The sequence below is a fragment of the Aquarana catesbeiana genome, unplaced genomic scaffold, assembly GCF_042186555.1.
Source record: "Aquarana catesbeiana isolate 2022-GZ unplaced genomic scaffold, ASM4218655v1 unanchor236, whole genome shotgun sequence".
Lineage (NCBI taxonomy): Eukaryota > Metazoa > Chordata > Amphibia > Anura > Ranidae > Aquarana > Aquarana catesbeiana.
The window spans coordinates 146,985-164,900 of NW_027362664.1; the positions used below are offsets into that span (position 1 = coordinate 146,985).

Consider the following 17,916-nt stretch of genomic DNA (forward strand, 5'->3'; position numbering starts at 1 on the left):
TAAAGGGTCTGGAGGATATTAGTTATGAGGAAAGGTTGTGAGCACTGAACTTATTCTCTCTGAAGAAAAGACGCTTGAGAGGGGATATGATTTCAATTTACAAATACTGTACTGGTGACCCCACAATAGGGAAAAAACTTTTTCACGGAAGGGAGTTTAACAAGACTCGTGGCCACTCATTAAAATTAGAAGAAAAGTGGTTTAACTTTAGACTACGTAGAGGCTTCTTTACTGTAAGAGCGGCAAGGATGTGGAATTCCCTTCCACAGGCGGTGGTCTCAGCGGGGAGCATCGATAGTTTCAAGAAACTATTAGATAAGCACCTGAAGGACTGCAACATACAGGGATATACAATGTAATACTGACATATAATTACACACATAGATTGGACTTGTGTCTTTTTTTAACCCTCATCTACTATGTAACTATGTAATATGATGACGATGTACTGCACTAGTGACACCCTGCTCATCGCCACAACAGTTGTATGATGATGCTGCACTGTACTGGTGACACCCTGATCACCTGACACCAGTCATATGATGACGCTGTACTGCATTGGTGACACCTTGATCACCGCCACACCAGTCATATGATGATGCTGTACTGTACCCTGATCACCTGACACCAGTCATATGATGAAGCTGTACTGCATTGGTGACACCTTGATCACCGCCACACCAGTCATATGATGACTCTGTACTGCATTGGTGACACCTTGATCACTGCCAAACCAGTCATATGATGACGCTGTACTGCATTGGTGACATCCTGATCACCGCCACACCAGTCATATAATGACACTGTACTGCAATGGTGACACCCTGATCACCGCCACACTGTTGGTGACACTGTTAGAAAAGTTTGAATGTTTATTGTGTGACTATTGAAACTGGAGACTGATTTTTAAGATGGCTTCTGAGCACATGTTGCATTAACTTGCTGTGTCTTTTGTTTCAACTAACCCCATAGTAAAACATAGAGTGATTAAGCTTTGCCATATATGGTAATAGATTGTAAAGGAACACTGATTAGCAAATAAAGTATGTACCAGGAGCTATCAGTGTTTCCTCAGCCAATAGAAGCATTATAGCTGTATATTGCAAGTATTAGGAGGGGGCTGTGTATCACTCTGTATGATTCTTCTTTATCCTTTGGCGTGTAAGCATCACCCTAAATGTACTGGTACATTTTGAATAAATCACCTTTACTTTAAGACACCTGGAGTTTGACTGATCTCAGGAGAAGAGTTTTCCTGTCATTTTGGTCCTTCGAGCCGCAACCGAAAACTGGATCTGGGGAAAGGAAATTCCGGTCAGTAACTCGGTGAGTATTGTTTCTCACATCACCGACCTGAAAGACCTCCGGCTAGGATTGCCGTAAAACAGAGGCTGACCGTAACCATCCCCAAGGTCCAGTGTCCGGTTCCGAACCCGTTAGATCCAGTCCTCCATGGTGTCTGAAAGGTAAGGTCATTTTTCTTCTTTCTCTTTCGGGTCTAATTTTGACTTTTTGGTGGTTTAGTTAATTGAAGTTATTGTTTTAATGAGTGATATACCGATATTGAAATGCTCGTGTAAGATCTCTAGAGGTTTCAATAGTCGAAGACAGAGCCATTGGGGGTGTTGACTAAGGCAAAATGGACGCAGCTCATTGTCCAGGACAAATTAAAAAAATAGAGTGGAACATATGAGTAAACGGTATACCAATCACTAGAAGAGTAAGCCTGGTGAAAAATAGCGCTTGAACGTAATGAGTGATCATATAGTGAACACGAGAACTACTTCTTCTATCTGGTATTACTATTCTTTTAACTTTTTTTAATGGTAAATTCAACCTCTGTGGATCAGGCAGTTATATAATGATGTGTGATGCCTAATCTCACTCAAATTATCACTATGATTATGATCAAAGGGTGAAATGAAGTGACAGTGAGGGTCAGTTAATGTGACCATGATACGTGATAATTGGAGTTTAAAAACTAGCACACAAAAATCATTCTTCACATCTCATGTTCTGTGTGGCTGTAAACTTGCAGTTAGACACTGAACTCACTCCCTTCCCCTCACAGACATCTGAATGATAGTTCCCCAACTCATCCCCCCTCCTTCCTGAGCTATAGCCTGCTTGCCGATCAGTAACACAGATAAGGAACTGCAAAGGGAAGAAAGTGCAGACAAGCAGGAAAATTTGCAAAAGTTTAAATATATGCTTAGCTGAAATTGTCTTACGGCTTCGCTGTGCAAAACAGCCAAAACCTTGCTAGTAGATGTATTAAGCAGATAAAAATGTAATTACCAGGTGCAACTTACCGTGACAGGTGGCATTGCATCATATGGCCTGTAGGGATTGGATCGGATCCGGCGTCTTGGATTACTGCACCAACTCAGGTACCACTGGACAACAATTGTCTGGGAGACTGCGCTATATCTGGGCTGCCTGCTCGGGGACAACCCTCGAACGGACTCAAAGGAACCAAACAGTTGGAGTTGCAACTTCAGGTAAAGGTAAAATCTCTGCCTTTTGATTTGGAATATAAGTCAGTCAGCCTCTCGGCGGTAATCGGAGGAAGGGAAGTCTGATTAACTTCCGAGAGGAAAACCCAATTGGATGATGGAGCATCCTGGTTGGCCCTCAGTCAGTCAGTAATTTCGGGGTGGCAGAGTTTGGTGTGAATTGTGTTTGTATAAGTGTAGCAGTGAAGTGAGTGTGGATGCATGTCTTAGGCGTGGGTGCAGAAGTGTGTCAAGATATGCAGAACTATGAGGTTCATGGAGAATTTAAAGGTGTTCTAAATGTGAAATACAAGGATTACTACAATGGCAGTTAGAACTGAGGAAAATTACCCCTACGAAGAGATAGAGTGTTATCCAATAGTCAGATTAGTAGATTTGTATAATGCATATCACTGATGGGTCTAGCAAAAGAGAATTAGACCAGGCAATGCAAGTGTTTTCTAAATGCTTGAAAAGCAGAAAAATAATGCTACGTATTTATGATTGCAAGCAGGCTTCTCTTATCAAAATCTTAGTTTCCTCACCTCCCACCCTTTGTGTTTCTGTGTAAGAAAGGAGTTAGTTGCCCCTCCCCTTCACATTGTTGTAGAATTATTATCAAGTGGCTTGATGGATGTGAGTCAAGAAAAGGCTTGATGGATGTTTTGATTACTTTCAATTTTGCTATTGATCATAGCTTGAGTTATTCTATTTTTGGTCTCAAGTACACAAAGTACCAAGGTCCTCCAGGCCTTTGCTATGCTTTGTTTAGAGGCAGTCACAAGTTGCTGCAGCAGTTTTGTATGTGCCCTTGTAAGGTCATGAGCACAGTGATTCAGTAGAGTGTTGACATGATCAGGTTCTAAGGTTTGTTTAAGCAATACCGTGGCCATCCAGAAAATTTCAGCCTAAAACAGCCACACAAATCAAGCAAGTCCACCAAATATGGATGAAATCGCAGTGCATTGACGGCTGCTGATTGGCCAAAGCATGTACCTGACCTGCATGCTTTGGCCAATCACAGCACACTCTGCTGTGAGAGCCATGATTGGTCAAAGGCAGGGTGCCTTTGGCTAAAATGACATTTGTAAAGCAAAAAATTGTCACCTAAAACTGCTCGCGGCTGTAATGTATTATCAGATCCTGGCAATATAGATAAAAATCATTGAAAAAAATGGCGTGAGCCCCCCCGGTCCATTACCAGGCCCTTTGGGTCTGATATGGATATTAAGGGGAACCCTATGCCAAAATGTTAAAAAAATGGCGTGGGGTCCCCCCAAAACACCTTGTCCCCATGTTGATGGAGACAAGGGCCTCTTGCCCACAACCCTTGCCCGGTGGTTGTGGTGGTCTGCGGGCGGGGGGGCTTATCGGAATCTGGAAGCCCCCTTTAACAAGGGGACCCCCAGATCCTGCCCCCCATGTGAATGGGTACCCCTACAAATTCACCCAAAAAAGTGTCAGAAAAGTAAAAATGACAGTAGACAGTTTGGGACAATTCATTTATTTAAAAAAAAAAAATGTCCAGCAATGTAAATCCATCTTCAATCACAGCGCTGACGACCCGAAGAAAAAAAAATGGAAAAACCCTGCCTCGATGGGAGGCGTCACACCGACTGCAGCCTTTTTGCAATGACCGTTGTTATATAGCTGAGGGTGGGGCCACCTGTGACGTAAACGGGTGATCCCACCCCCTCTGACATTATGTGATGTCACATGATGTCAGAAGGGGGCGGGGTCATAAACTTACGTCACCGGTTGGCCCTGCCCAGAGCTATATAAGAGCTGTCAGTGCAAAAAGGCTGCAGTCAAGGGGACGCCTCCCATCAAGGCGGAGTTTTACCATTTTTTTTGGTCCGTCTGCGCTGTGATCAAAGATGAATTTACATTGTAGGACATTTATTTATTTTTTTAATAAAGGAATTGTCAAAAACTGTCTCCTATCATTTTTACTTTCCTGACACTTTTTTGGGTGAATGTGTAGAGGTACAATGTACCTGATACCCATTCACATGGGTGGGTGGGATCTAGGGGTCCTTGTTAAAGGGGGCTTCAAGATTCTGATAAGCCACCCGCCCGCAGACCCCCACAACCACCGGGCAAGGGTTGTGGGGATGAGGCCCTTGTCCCCATCAACATGGGGACAAGGTGTTTTGGGGGACCTCAAAACACCCTTCCCATGTTGAGGGCACATGGCCTGGTACGGAGGGGGGCCCCCTTTTCCTGCAGCCTTTCAGGTTGTGTGCTCGGATAAGGGTCTGGTATGGATTTTGGGGGGATTCCCACTACATCTTTTTTTAATTTTGGTGCGGGGTTCCCCTTAAAATTCATACCAGACCTGAAGAGCCTGGTATGGATTTTGGGTGGACCCCATGCCATTTTTTTTACGTCTTGGCGCAGGGTTCCCCTTAATATCCATACCAGACCTGAAGGGCCTGGTATGGATTTTGGGGGACCCCCACTCCAATTTTTTTACATTTTGGCACAGGGTTCCCCTTAATATCCATACCAGACCCAAAAGGGCCTGGTATGGACGGGGGGGGACCCATGCCGTTTTTTTTCAATGATTTTTATCTATATTGCCAGATCCCACAATACATTACAGCCGCAAGCAGTTTTAAATTACATTTTTTCCTTTACAAATGTCATTTTGCTGCGGTATTGTTATGAACATGGGAAAGATGTGCTGCTTTACAGGCAGACCAAGGACACTCCCAGGCATGATATTTAAAGGAATATTTCATTTGTATTGTTTCACGCATTATTAAAATCACTGCTCCTGAAAAAAGTTGTTTAAAACATTATTTTTGCATTGTTACATGTCCCCTGGGGCAGGACCCGGGTCCCCAAACACTTTTTATGGCAATGAGCCTTTAAAATTAGCACTTTTGATTTTTAACGTTCGTATCCCATAGACTTTAATGGTGTTCGCATGTTTGCACAAATTTTTTGCCTGTTTGCAAGTTCTGGTGCGAACCGAACCGGGGGTTGTTCGGCTCATCCCTAGAAATGGACACTCACCGGAAAAGCTACTCCAGACACTAGTGCTGATGTCAGGCCACTGTCCGATACTGGGTCGGCAGTGGCACCCACTGTCATATTTTTTATGATTCATTTTATTTTGACTTTTAAAATACAATTTCAATAAATACTACACTATGGAGATTTCATCTGGCTCCCGGTGAGCTTTATTTACTACAGCTACATCTGGATGGTGTGAGTTGCTGAACAGCCTTTCCCACAACAGATGGCGGATGGTGCGTGTTTGCTGCTGTAATGGCAGCCAGCTCTTCTGGTGAGTGTCCATTTCACAGGGGTGCGGTGGATGATTCTGGAGCACTGTACTGGATCGCCTCTTCACTTTTCAAGTCACCACCAAATTTTTGTGCACATCTTTGCACTGAACAATTATGTTTTCACCAATAAGTTTATATTGCTGATCCTATCATGGGACTGTGCATTTAAATCTATATTTTTCACAACATTGTTTTTTGTTGATTTCCATCCACAAGATTGGACTTATATATATATACACACACACAGTATATATTTCTTTTTTTTTTTCACTTTAACACTTTTTTTGGACTTTATTTTAATGTGTTGTCCATTTATGACACAGTGTTCTCATCTTATAGCTGTTCATTTACTTTTGGCGCTACACATTTTTTCTTAAGATTATTTATAAGTTTGGTATATTACTCATCTGTGTCAGCTGCCGTCCCACCACAGCGCAGAGATACATTTTTTTTTATTTCAATGAAAGGTAATGACTCCATTTTTATTTTTCTACTGCCATCAATGGTCAATACGGTACAACACTTCATCCATGTCTTTGGTGATCTCTGATCTACTTATGAACTGTTTCTTACATGATGAAGATCAGCCATGGAGTTTATCTTAAGTGTATATCAGGGTGTGCTTCTTCCCCACATGAGAGCTGTGATGTCCAGCAACATTTATATAGAAGACATTTCCTGCACTCAAGGCACTAATACACCTCGAGGGTTGCGTGGGATCCCTGAAGACAGGACTTCAGTAAGTAGACAATTCGCTTACTCAGGACAGGAATGTGGCTTCTTCCCTGTGTGAGATCTCTGATGTTTGTAAAGATGAAACTTCTGTGAAAAACATTTCCCACACGTAAGACAGGAATATGGCTTCTCCCCTGTGTGAGATCTCTGATGTCTGTAAAGATGGAATGTCCGTGAAAAACATTTTCCGCACTCAGGACACGAATATGGCTTCTCCCCAGTGTGAGATCTCTGGTGTATACAAAGATAGGACTTCACTGAAAAACATTTCCCGCACTCAGGGCAGGAATACGGCTTCTCCCCCATGTGAGACCTCTGATGTCTGTAAAGACTGGACCTTCTTGAAAAACATTTCCCGCACTCAGGACAGGAATGCGGCTTCTCCCCTGTGTGAGATCTCTGATGTGTGTAAAGACTGGACTTCTCTGAAAAAAATGTCCCACATTCAGGACAGGAATATGGCTTCTCCTTCTTGTGAGATCTCTGATGTTTGTAAAGACTGGACTTCTCTGCAAAACATGCCCTACACTCAGGACAGGAATACGGCTTTTCACCCGTGTGAGACTTCTGATGTCTGACAAGTTTTGATTTTTGTACAAAACATTTCCCACACTCAGGACAGGAATATGGCTTCTCACCTGTGTGCAATCTCTGATGCGTGTGATAAAAGGATTTGTCTGAAAAGCATTTTCCGCACTCAGAACAGAAGTATGGTTTTTCTCCCGTGTGAATCCTTAGATGTGTCACAAAATGTGATTTTTGAACAAAACATTTCCCACACTCAGGACAGGAATATGGTTTCTCACCCGTGTGATATTGTGTATGATGTATTTGAAGATGAGATTTTTGTGAAAAACTTTTTCTGCACTGAGGGCAGGAAAATGGCTTCTCACCTGTGTGAGATCTTATATGAACATTAAGACTGGATTTAAAACGGAAACATTTCCCACACTCAGGACAGGAATGTGGCTTTTCCCCTGTGTGAGATCTTTTATGCACATTAAGATGTGATTCAGAATTAAAACATTTCCTGCACTCAGGGCAGGAATACGGCTTCTCCCCTGTGTGAGATCTTTTATGCACATTAAGATGGGATTTATAATGGAAACACTTCCCACACTCAGTACAGGAAAACCTCTTATCTGTTGGAAGGACGGCACCGTCCCCCACAGTCTGAGGTTCCTCTGGATAAGAGGAATACGATGGTCCATCTACACTGTGTGGTGCCGGATGGACATTTGAGGTAGTCGGGTGTTCTGCTGGACTATACTGTGCGATGTCCTCATCTTCTACTTTACAGTCTGGAGACAAAGTGAGACAATCTTCTGAGGTTTTCCTCATCTCCCGTCCATCTACTAAAATAGAATTAGAAAGATTATTACTAGACATGAGCAGATTGGTTGCCCTAAACCAGGACTCCGCCCACATCAGGCAGCTTTGTCTCTGAGGATCTTACAATTCCCCCCTCAAGGTAACTAGTAAATGGGTCCTCTGATCTCCTACCAGTTCATTTCTTTATACATGGACCTTAGTCAGAGAGTGAGGAAACAACGAGAACTGTCTTTTATAGGAGTGACAGTGATGAGGGGATTATAGGACGAGTGTCCCCACCCCCTTGATCAATCATTGCCATCTTCCTAACACAAGAAGTCCTGCACTTCCTTAGCCTAAATGTTCACATAAGACAACCTGCAGGAGGTCCCACACACCACTGCCTCCCATCTGCTGAGTAGTTTGGGTGAACGGTTCAGCCTGCACCCGATAGCACCTTGTGTCCATGTTGATGGGGACAAGGGCCTCATCCCCACAACCATGACCGGTTGTTGTGCGAGTCTGTGGGCAGGGGGCTTATCGGACTCTGGAAGCCCCCTTTAACAAGGGGGTCCCCAGATCCTGCCCCCCCCCCATATGAATGAGTATGGGGTACAAAAAAGTGTCAAAAATTCATAAAAAGACAGTTTTTGACAATAAAACAATGTCCCCCGATGTAAATCCATCATCAATCACACCGCACCCAAAGAAAATGCATGCACCGGTCCATGACATCATAAGGGGCGGTGCCACCAGGTGTCGTAGCCAGGTGGTCCCGCCCCTTACGTATAAAACAGCTGTCAAATGGAGAAGTCTGCAGTAAGCGGCCAGTCTTCATGGAAGGCGGGAACATTTTTTTTTCTGGCGAGGCGGGTGGCATTATTGACGATATATTTACACGGAGGGATCTTATTGCCCAAGCCAAATTTTGTGACTACTTTGTGCATCCAGGTGAATTATACCGTGTTTTTCAGAACAAATTGGACTTTCATTTGGTGGTAAATGGTAATGGATATCTCCTGATTTTATTTATTTTTTATCAAAAGGAAAATAGTAAAAAAAAAAAGTTTTATTTTAGCTGTACATTTCTTAGTATTACCATAACCTACCACCAAAAAAAACTCAAAATAAATTTTCCTGCTCTTGATGATCGCAGTGATACCACATATGTGTATGTTAGGTGTCGAATGTATCCATAGTACAGCCTATAAGCAATAGTGTGAAGAGCCCCCCGCCCCAAAGCACCCACCATGACATGTTGAGGGCCTATGGCCTGGTATGGTTCAGGAGGGAGGGCACTTGCTTGTCCTCCCCCCTTTAGTGACCTGTCATTTTGCATGCTTGGATAAGGGTCTGATATGGAATCTAGGAGGGACCCCACACCATTTTTTTTTTTACTTCTTTACAAAAACCATGCTGTGTCGGCAATTGCAACTGCAAGTCATTTTAAATGGGATTTGACTCGCTTTTTTTCCTTTAGAAATGGCATTTTTGCTGCAGCATGTTCTGTATGTTCTACAGATGCGCCACTTTACAGGCAGACTAAGGGGACCCCCCCCCCCATACACAATATTTAAGGGTATTTATTTTTATAGTTGCACTTTAGACATCATTAAAATCACTGTTCCTGAAAAAACGATTGTTTTTAAAAAAAAAAAATTTCATTGATAGATGGCCCCCCAGAGCAGCACCTGGACCCCTATACCGATTTTTGGCCAATTACTTGCATATAAGCCTTCAAAATTTGAGTGGCATGTTTGTGAGCTTTCTGGGTGTTGCAAACCGAACGGGGGGGTGTTCAGCCCATCTCTACTCCTGAGACTGAATACATTGTTTCTATGTGTTTATCAGATGATGGGGGATCTAGGTGGACCCTCCGTACTGCTCTATCCTTTACAATAAAGTCTTCTCTTACCCGGTGATGTGAGGGGTGGCTGATTGTCCATCATGACGTCCTTGTAAAGATCCTTGTGTCCTTCTAAATACTCCCACTCCTCCATGGAGAAATAGACAGTGACATCCTGACACCTTATAGGAACCTGACACACACAATGATACAGTCACCATCCAGACACATCCCTTGTCTGTTACTTTGATAATGTCCCAGAATTCCCAGCACCGCTCACCTCTCCTGTCAGCAGCTCCATCATCTTCTTGGTGACTTCTAGAATCTTCTGCATGTTGTGTCTCTCAGGTTTTAGGGAGTCACATGGAGGCACTATGATGGTCATATGATCACCGGATTTCACAAGAGGAAATCTCTGTATTGGAAAACCAATAGGAATATCATGTTAGAGTCCCAGAATCCTCCTCACCTCTCAGGTCAGGTCTGTGTTTTATTATTGGAGACAGGAGTGATGTCATGTGACCTCCCAGAATCCTCCTCACCTCTCCGGTCAGGTCTGCGTTTTATTATTGGAGACAGGATTGATGTCATGTGACCTCTCAGAATCCTCCTCACCTCTCCGGTCAGGTCTGTGTTTTATTATTGGAGACAGGAGTGATGTCATGTGACCTCCCAGAATCCCCCTCACCTCTCCGGTCAGGGCGCTGACACCGCGTCGGCCCTGAGGAGCTGCGGGCAGGAGTTTTTAGGCGAGGCCGCAGCTTCAGCCTAGTCTGCGAGGCTGCGCCGACTCAGGACCAGCGCGGTGTCCATCAAAAAAAAAATTTTTTGGGAGAAAATCGCCCAGCTCTAAGAGAATCCTCCTCACCTCTCCAGTCAGGAATGTGTTTTATAAAATAGAGATAAAAGTGATGTCATGTGACCTCCCAGAATTCTCCTCACCTCTCCAGTCAGGTCTGTGTTTTATTAGTAGAGATAAGAGTGATGTCATGTGACCTCCCAAAATCCTCCTTACCTCTCCAGTTAGCAGGTAGATGATCTCCAAGGTGAGGTTTAGCATCTTCTCAGTCATGTGACTCCGGTCCTCCTCCATCCTCATTGGTGCCATCATTTGATCTATACAGGTCTCCTTGTAGACAGATAATTTTGGAAAATTAAAGTAAGAATTATTTGGATTGTATTGGTCACACAATAATAGGATGTGGATGTCGGGGGGGGGGGGGGGGGTAATAGGAGGATTGCTGTACATTGAAGAACTCCTGCCCCCATAATAGCACATTTAGTTTGGACTGTTTAGTGTTTTATACATTTTTGAGGTCCCAGGACCCTGTTGGCCTGTTGGATAAGAAATCCCCTTTCCCTCTGTTGGGTTTGTTTGGTTTCTGAACTGGTCTTGATTAGTTTAAGATCTGCAGACAAGGAATGATAAATACAATACTTCCATTGACTTGCTTGCTTTGAGGCAGTGCTGTGAGGTCAATGTAGGGTCACCATGATGTCTAGGAAGGGGAACTTGATGAGATTAGGATAACTGCCAGATAGAGTTGGGCCGAACACCCCCTTGTTCAGTTCGCACCAAAACTTCCAAACATGTAAAAAGTTGTAGACGCTATACCTTTCAATATACACTTACCAATGAATATACGCCCACTGGGATTTTTTTTAACCAAAAACAAGTAGCAGAATACATATTGACCTAAATTGATGAAGAAATTTGTTTTACATTTTTCATTTGGATGTTTTATAGCAGAAAGTAAAAAATATGTTTTGTTTTTTTCCAAATTGTCGCTCTTTTTTTGTTTATAGCACAAAAAATAAAAAACCCAGGAGGTGATCAAATGCCACCAAATTTAAGTTCTATTTGTGGAAAAAAAGGAAATCAATTGTATTTGGGTACAGTGTTGCACAACAGCGCAATTGTCCCTTAAAGTAACGCAGTGCCGTATCGCAAAAAATGGCTTGGTCATGAAGAGGGATGAAACTTCCTGAGCTGAAGCGGTTAAAGTGAAACGATAAAACTAAAATAATTCCTTTAAATACAGTGATGGGGGGGGGGTCCCCTTAGTCTGCCTTTAAAATTTATTAGTATTAGTACTACCTTTAGTATTAGTTCATTAGTAAGTGCATTAGTACCGTGTATAGAAGCTGCTGCAGCAAAACTGACATTTCTAAAGAAAAAAAAAAAAAGTTTAAATTTCGGGCAATACAATGCTATTGCTGGAAATACAAAAATGTTAAAAAACAGCATGGGAGTCCCCCCAATCCATGCTAGGCCCTTTGGGCTTGGTATGCATTTTAAGGTGAACCCCACGTCAAAATAAAAAAAACAAAAAAACGGTGTGGGGTCCCTCCAAAATCCATACCAGGCCCTTTTCCGAGCATGCAGCCTGGCAGGTCAGGAAAGGGGGTGGGGATGAGTGAGCACCCCCCATCCTGAACCATACCAGGCCACATGCCCTCAACATGGGAGGGATGCTTTTAGGCAGGAGGGCTCTGCCCCCCCCACCTCAAAGCACCTTGTCCTCATGTTGATGGGGACAAGGGCCTCTCCCTCTTGGGAGACAAGTTAGGGATCACCATAAGGGGAGAAACTCCAAAATTTGTTTTTTGATCCTGGACCGTGTCTATCCCAACACTGGGGGTGGAGACTGGAACAAACTCCTTTTCCAGAGGGAAACCCCCTGGATTTTGGAGCTAGGCGCCACCAACCCACCAGGACTAAACACCCAGCTTAGCTACAGACCTTTTTTAGAAGGCTTTGCCTCGGGGGTTTGCGAAAAGTAACTTTGAATAACCATTTTCCAAGTCTTCAATAGCCTCTCCTTTTCATACAAACCTTTCTCATCTAATCTCCCCCCCCCCTTTTACCCCCTTGCAGACTAGAATCTTCCCCAATTACAATTATTTGGTCTTTAATATGCTCTTATGTTCCCCTGTTTTTTTTTAATCAAAAGGAAAGTTTATTGAGCATAAAAGTCAATACAGGTTATTAACAACAAAACACAAGGTGCGAAATGCACCAATATTATGCATAGTGTCTTATATACAGAATTTTCTGACACGTCGTTATAATTATGGTTCAAATGTCGAACATTGTCATGCATGTGAAGAACATATTTTCACTAAGACATAGTAGGTCTAAACAAAAGCAGTTACCTCTAAGCAGACAAGAGTCAAATAAGCGTATGATGCTAGTCGATACATGTGGAGGATTCATTTATCCACCTATCCCATATCTTATGATATTTGCCCGGGCAACCACGATGGGTATACAAAACCTTCTTGTAAGGGAGAGTAATGCCGCGTACACACGGTCGGACTTTCCGGCATACTTGGTCCGGCGGACCAGAGTGTGCCGGACAATCCGCCCGTGTGTAGGCACCGGCGGACTTTTCCGGCGGACTTTTTCCCAAAAGCCCGCCGGACCTAGATTTGAAGAAAGTTCTAAATCTTTCCGCCGGACTCAGTTTCGGGCGGAAAGTCCGCTCGTGTGTGTGCTGGTCCGACGGAAAGCCCGCTCGTGTGTATGCTGGTCCGACGGACCAGATACAACACGAGGGCAGGGTATTGCATCTCACGCTCGCTGCAATAGGAAAAACACATTTTCCTATTGCGGCGAGCGCGGGGCATACCAGGCCCTTAGGTCTGGTATGGATTATAAAGGGAAGCCCCTACGCCGAAAAAAACGGCATGGGGTCCCCCCTAAAATCCATACCAGACCCCGATCCGAGCACGCAGCCTGGCCGGTCAGGAAAGGGGGTGGGGACGAGCGAGCGCCCCCCCCTCCTGAACCGTACCAGGCCGCATGCCCTCAACATGGGGGTGGGTGCTTTGGGGGAGGGGGGCGCCCTGCGCCCCCCCCCCAAAGCACCTTGTCCCCATGTTGATGAGGACAAGGGCCTCTTCCCGACAACCCTGGCCGTTGGTTGTCGGGGTCTGCGGGCGGGGGCTTATCGGAATCTGGGAGCCCCCTTTAATAAGGGGGCCCCCAGATCCCGGCCCCCCACCCTATGTAAATGAGTATGGGGTACATGGTACCCCTACCCATTTACCTAGGAAAAAAGTGTAAGTAATAAAACACACTACACAGGTTTTTAAAATATTTTATTAAACAGCTCCGGGGGGGGGGATCTTCCTCCGGCTTCGGGGGTCTTCTTCCGGCTTCGGGGGTCCCTCCGCTTCATCTTCTCCCGGCGTCCGGTTGGTTCTTCTCCGCTCTCTTCTCCCGGTGTTCCTGTTCTTCGGCCGGCTCCTCTGCTGTCTTCAAGTAGCTCTCTTGCCAGCAGAGGTCCGGACTTCTGGGCTTCTGGGCTTCTGGGCTTCTCTTCCCCAGATGTTGACACGACGCTCTCTCCGGCTGGACTGCTCTCCGAGGGCTGCGTTGTGACTTATATAGGCGGAGACCCCGCCCCCTTTTGATGTCACAGTCCCTGGGCATGCTGGGACTGTGACGTTTTAGGGGGCGTGGTCAACATCACCCAGTGACCACGCCCCCTAAAACGTCACAGTCCCAGCATGCCCAGGGACTGTGACATCAAAAGGGGGCGGGGTCTCCACCTATATAAGTCACAACGCAGCCCTCGGAGAGCAGTCCAGCCGGAGAGAGCGTCGTGTCAACATTTGGGGAAGAGAAGCCCAGAAGCCCAGAAGCCCAGAAGTCCGGACCTCTGCTGGCAAGAGAGCTACTTGAAGACAGCAGAGGAGCCGGCCGAAGAACAGGAACACCGGGAGAAGAGAGCGGAGAAGAACCAACCGGACGCCGGGAGAAGATGAAGCGGAGGGACCCCCGAAGCCGGAAGAAGACCCCCGAAGCCGGAGGAAGATCCCCCCCCCCCCGGAGCTGTTTAATAAAATATTTTAAAAACCTGTGTAGTGTGTTTTATTACTTACACTTTTTTCCTAGGTAAATGGGTAGGGGTACCATGTACCCCATACTCATTTACATAGGGTGGGGGGCCGGGATCTGGGGGCCCCCTTATTAAAGGGGGCTCCCAGATTCCGATAAGCCCCCCGCCCGCAGACCCCGACAACCAACGGCCAGGGTTGTCGGGAAGAGGCCCTTGTCCTCATCAACATGGGGACAAGGTGCTTTGGGGGGGGGGCGCAGGGCGCCCCCCTCCCCCAAAGCACCCACCCCCATGTTGAGGGCATGCGGCCTGGTACGGTTCAGGAGGGGGGGGCGCTCGCTCGTCCCCACCCCCTTTCCTGACCGGCCAGGCTGCGTGCTCGGATCGGGGTCTGGTATGGATTTTAGGGGGACCCCACGCCGTTTTTTCGGCGTAGCGGGGTTCCCCTTTATAATCCATACCAGACCTAAGGGCCTGGTATGCCCCGCGACGGGGCTAGTAAGGTGTCAATCTCGCCGATAAAAGCGGCAAGATTGACATCCTTTTCTAGTCCCGTCGCACCTGAGTCACGTTCAAAATGAACGGACTTGTCCGTGTGTGGGCAAGTCCGTTCATTCTGAAAGTCCGCCGGAACTCCGGCGAAAGTCCGTCGGAAAGACGGGCGGACTTAGCCCGCCGGAAAGTCCCGGCGTGTGTGGGCAAGTCCGTCCGTTTTAAAGTCCGGCGCACCTGGCGGACAAAGTCCGTCGGAAAGTGTGCCGGACCAAGTAGGATAGAAAGTCCGCTCGTGTGTACGCGGCATTAGATTCACAGCCCTCTTCCATTGCTGTGTGGTAGGGGGGTAGGCCGAAGCCACAATTGAGCTATCTGCATTCTAGCAATGAAGAGAGTTTCCTGCAAGAATATTGTCAGGTATTTCTCCTCTTCTGAGATGGGGAGGAGGCCAAGCAGGCATTGGCGTGGGCATAATGTTAGAGGGAAGCCCATACAGTCGTGAAGGAATTTGACTATTTGTGACCAATAGCGCTGGATAGACCATATGAGGTGGTAAAAAGTGCTAGGGGTGCCACCGCAACGGGGACAGGCTGAGTCAGTGTCCAGCTTATACTTAAGGATTCGTGCAGGGGTAAGGTATGACCTATGGAGGATGTAAAGGTGGGTGAGGCGAGCTGATAGATTAGGAGATACTTTTGTGCAGGTCGCCAGTATTTCCCCCCATTGTTCATCGTCTATTTCACCAGTGTCAGTTTCCCATTTGGCTTTTAGATGTTGTGTATGGGTGGGTGGGAAGAGCAAAGTCATCCTTCAGGGTCTGGAATGTTTTAACTGCACCTCCAGAAATAAGCTGGGAGAGGTATATGATTTTATAAATTATCCATAGTTTATAGTCTGGAATAGTCAATAGTTCGGGGAGCTGAGGGTTATCCCAAAGCGGTGTGTGGGCGTGTACAGGGGGAGCCCCAATAGTGGTAAGTGCGCTTTGCCAAATCCTGCTGTGATGTTTTAACACGTGACTCCCACCCCCGGAGCGGGACACACCCCTGTGTTTACAGAAAATTATCTGAAATGGGTGAGCCACCACATCTGACGCAGATGTGCATACCAGTGCGGAATAATGAAGTTTATCGTGCCTATTAAAATAATAAAAATGGAACAATTGGGAAGCCATGTAATAAAATGTGAGATCGGGAGTGGCCGTTCCCCCTAGGTGAGTGGGACACTTCAATATCTGCCATGATAATTTATGTCGAGAGGAACCCCATATAAAAAGGTATTAAGTATGGATTCCAGGGATCTAAATATGTGGGTCGGGATGTATAGTGGAGCATGCCAGAATAGGTATAATAATTTAGGAAGGAGGATCATCTTCACCAAATTAATACGACCCATTACTCCGATGGGGAGCCTAGACCATATTTGTGTTTTGCTTTTAAGAAGAGCGTACATTGGTTCAATGTTAAGGCGTGTGTAGTCCGCTAGGGAGCGTGAGCATTGTATACCTAGGTATATAATCTGGTTAGTCCTTACCAACGGGAAAGCCTCTTGGGTGTTTGTTGGAACGGAGACATCTATGGGGAGTATCTGGGATTTGGACCAATTTATCTGCAGCCCCGAGAAGGTCCCAAACTGTTGAATGAGGTGTAGGGCTGTCGCTAGGGAGGGACCCGCGTCTGCCAGATAGAGAAGCATGTCGTCTGCATATAGACTGAGAACCTCAGTCAGCTGCCCCATACAAAGGCCCTTAATATCGGGATGTACCTGATGGCGATGGCTAATGGCTCAACAGCCAGCCTATACAGCATAGGAGATATGGGGCAGCCCTGACGTGTTCCTCTAGATAGTGAAAATGGGGTGGACGTTTTACCGTTAACTTGAATCCGGGCAGTGGGAGCCTGGTAGAGGAGCTGGAGCCACCTGATGAATCTGGGCCCAAAGCCAAATCTGTGGAGGCACTCCCACAGATAGCGGCGTCCAAACTAACCACCACCCTGGAGCCAACGTCATCGTGTGTAGCTTGAAGGTTTATGAATAGTCTTCTCAGATTGAATGCTGTGTTCTTATTAGGCATAAAGCCTGTTTGGTCGGCATGAATGAGGCTAAGTATGACTTTGTTGAGTCTCAGGGCAAGAATTTTGGCAAGAATTTTTACATCTAGCTGGAGGAGAGATATCGGACAGTAAGATTCGGGGTGGAGAGGATCTTTACCCGGTTTTGGGATAAGAACAATCAGGGCCTCATTCATAGTGCGCGGGAGTGTACCTGATTCATAGATGTGTGAGTATAGAGATTCTAGTCTAGGGATGAGGACCTCTTGAAACTGAGAATACAATTCCAACGGGAGACCGTCAGAGCCTGGGGCCTTTGACGCTGGTAAACTCGCTATTGCCTCCTTGATGCACTCCTCAGTGATGGGTGCCTCAAGAAGCTCCACCTGGGAGGTCGTGAGAGAGGGGAAGTCAATGTTTTGCAGTAGAAGGTGTAACTCATTTGGGGGGCGGTCAGCTCTAGAGGTGTACAGGTCGGCATAAAACCTTTTGAATTCATGAATAACTTGGTCAGGGTCTGTGAATACGGCTCCATCTTGTGAACGAAGCCGAACCACAACCGGGGTTGTATGATCTAGATGAGCCATATAGGCGAGAAGTCTGCCTGCCCGCTCTCCATGTTCGAAGACCCTTTGTTTGCTAAAAAAAGATACCCTTTTTTGCTTTCTCATAGTGCAGATGGTCTGTGAGTCTGGATTGCAAGCGAAGTTGAGCAGAGTTAGAAGGTGTGGGGTTCGCAAGGAAAACCCGCTCGAGGGAGCTTAGGTGTTCCTCAGCCTGTTGAAGGACAATTTTAGAAGAGGCCTTATGTCTATTAATATGTGTGGAGAGGGCATGAGA

At 45.9% G+C, this 17,916-nt stretch overlaps 1 protein-coding gene across 1 annotated transcript in view; it reads right to left on the reverse strand.

Annotated features, from left to right (window-relative positions):
* Positions 1-5,671: 5,671 nt before the first annotated feature.
* The window catches only part of LOC141121995 (uncharacterized), a 119,590-nt gene continuing 107,345 nt past the window's right edge, over positions 5,672-17,916 (reverse strand). Inside the window, exon 14 of the mRNA XM_073611780.1 lies at positions 5,672-7,661. Coding sequence (XP_073467881.1) covers positions 6,548-7,661 — 1,114 coding nt within the window. The 3' untranslated portion in view covers positions 5,672-6,547. The remainder of the gene's footprint in view (positions 7,662-17,916) is intronic.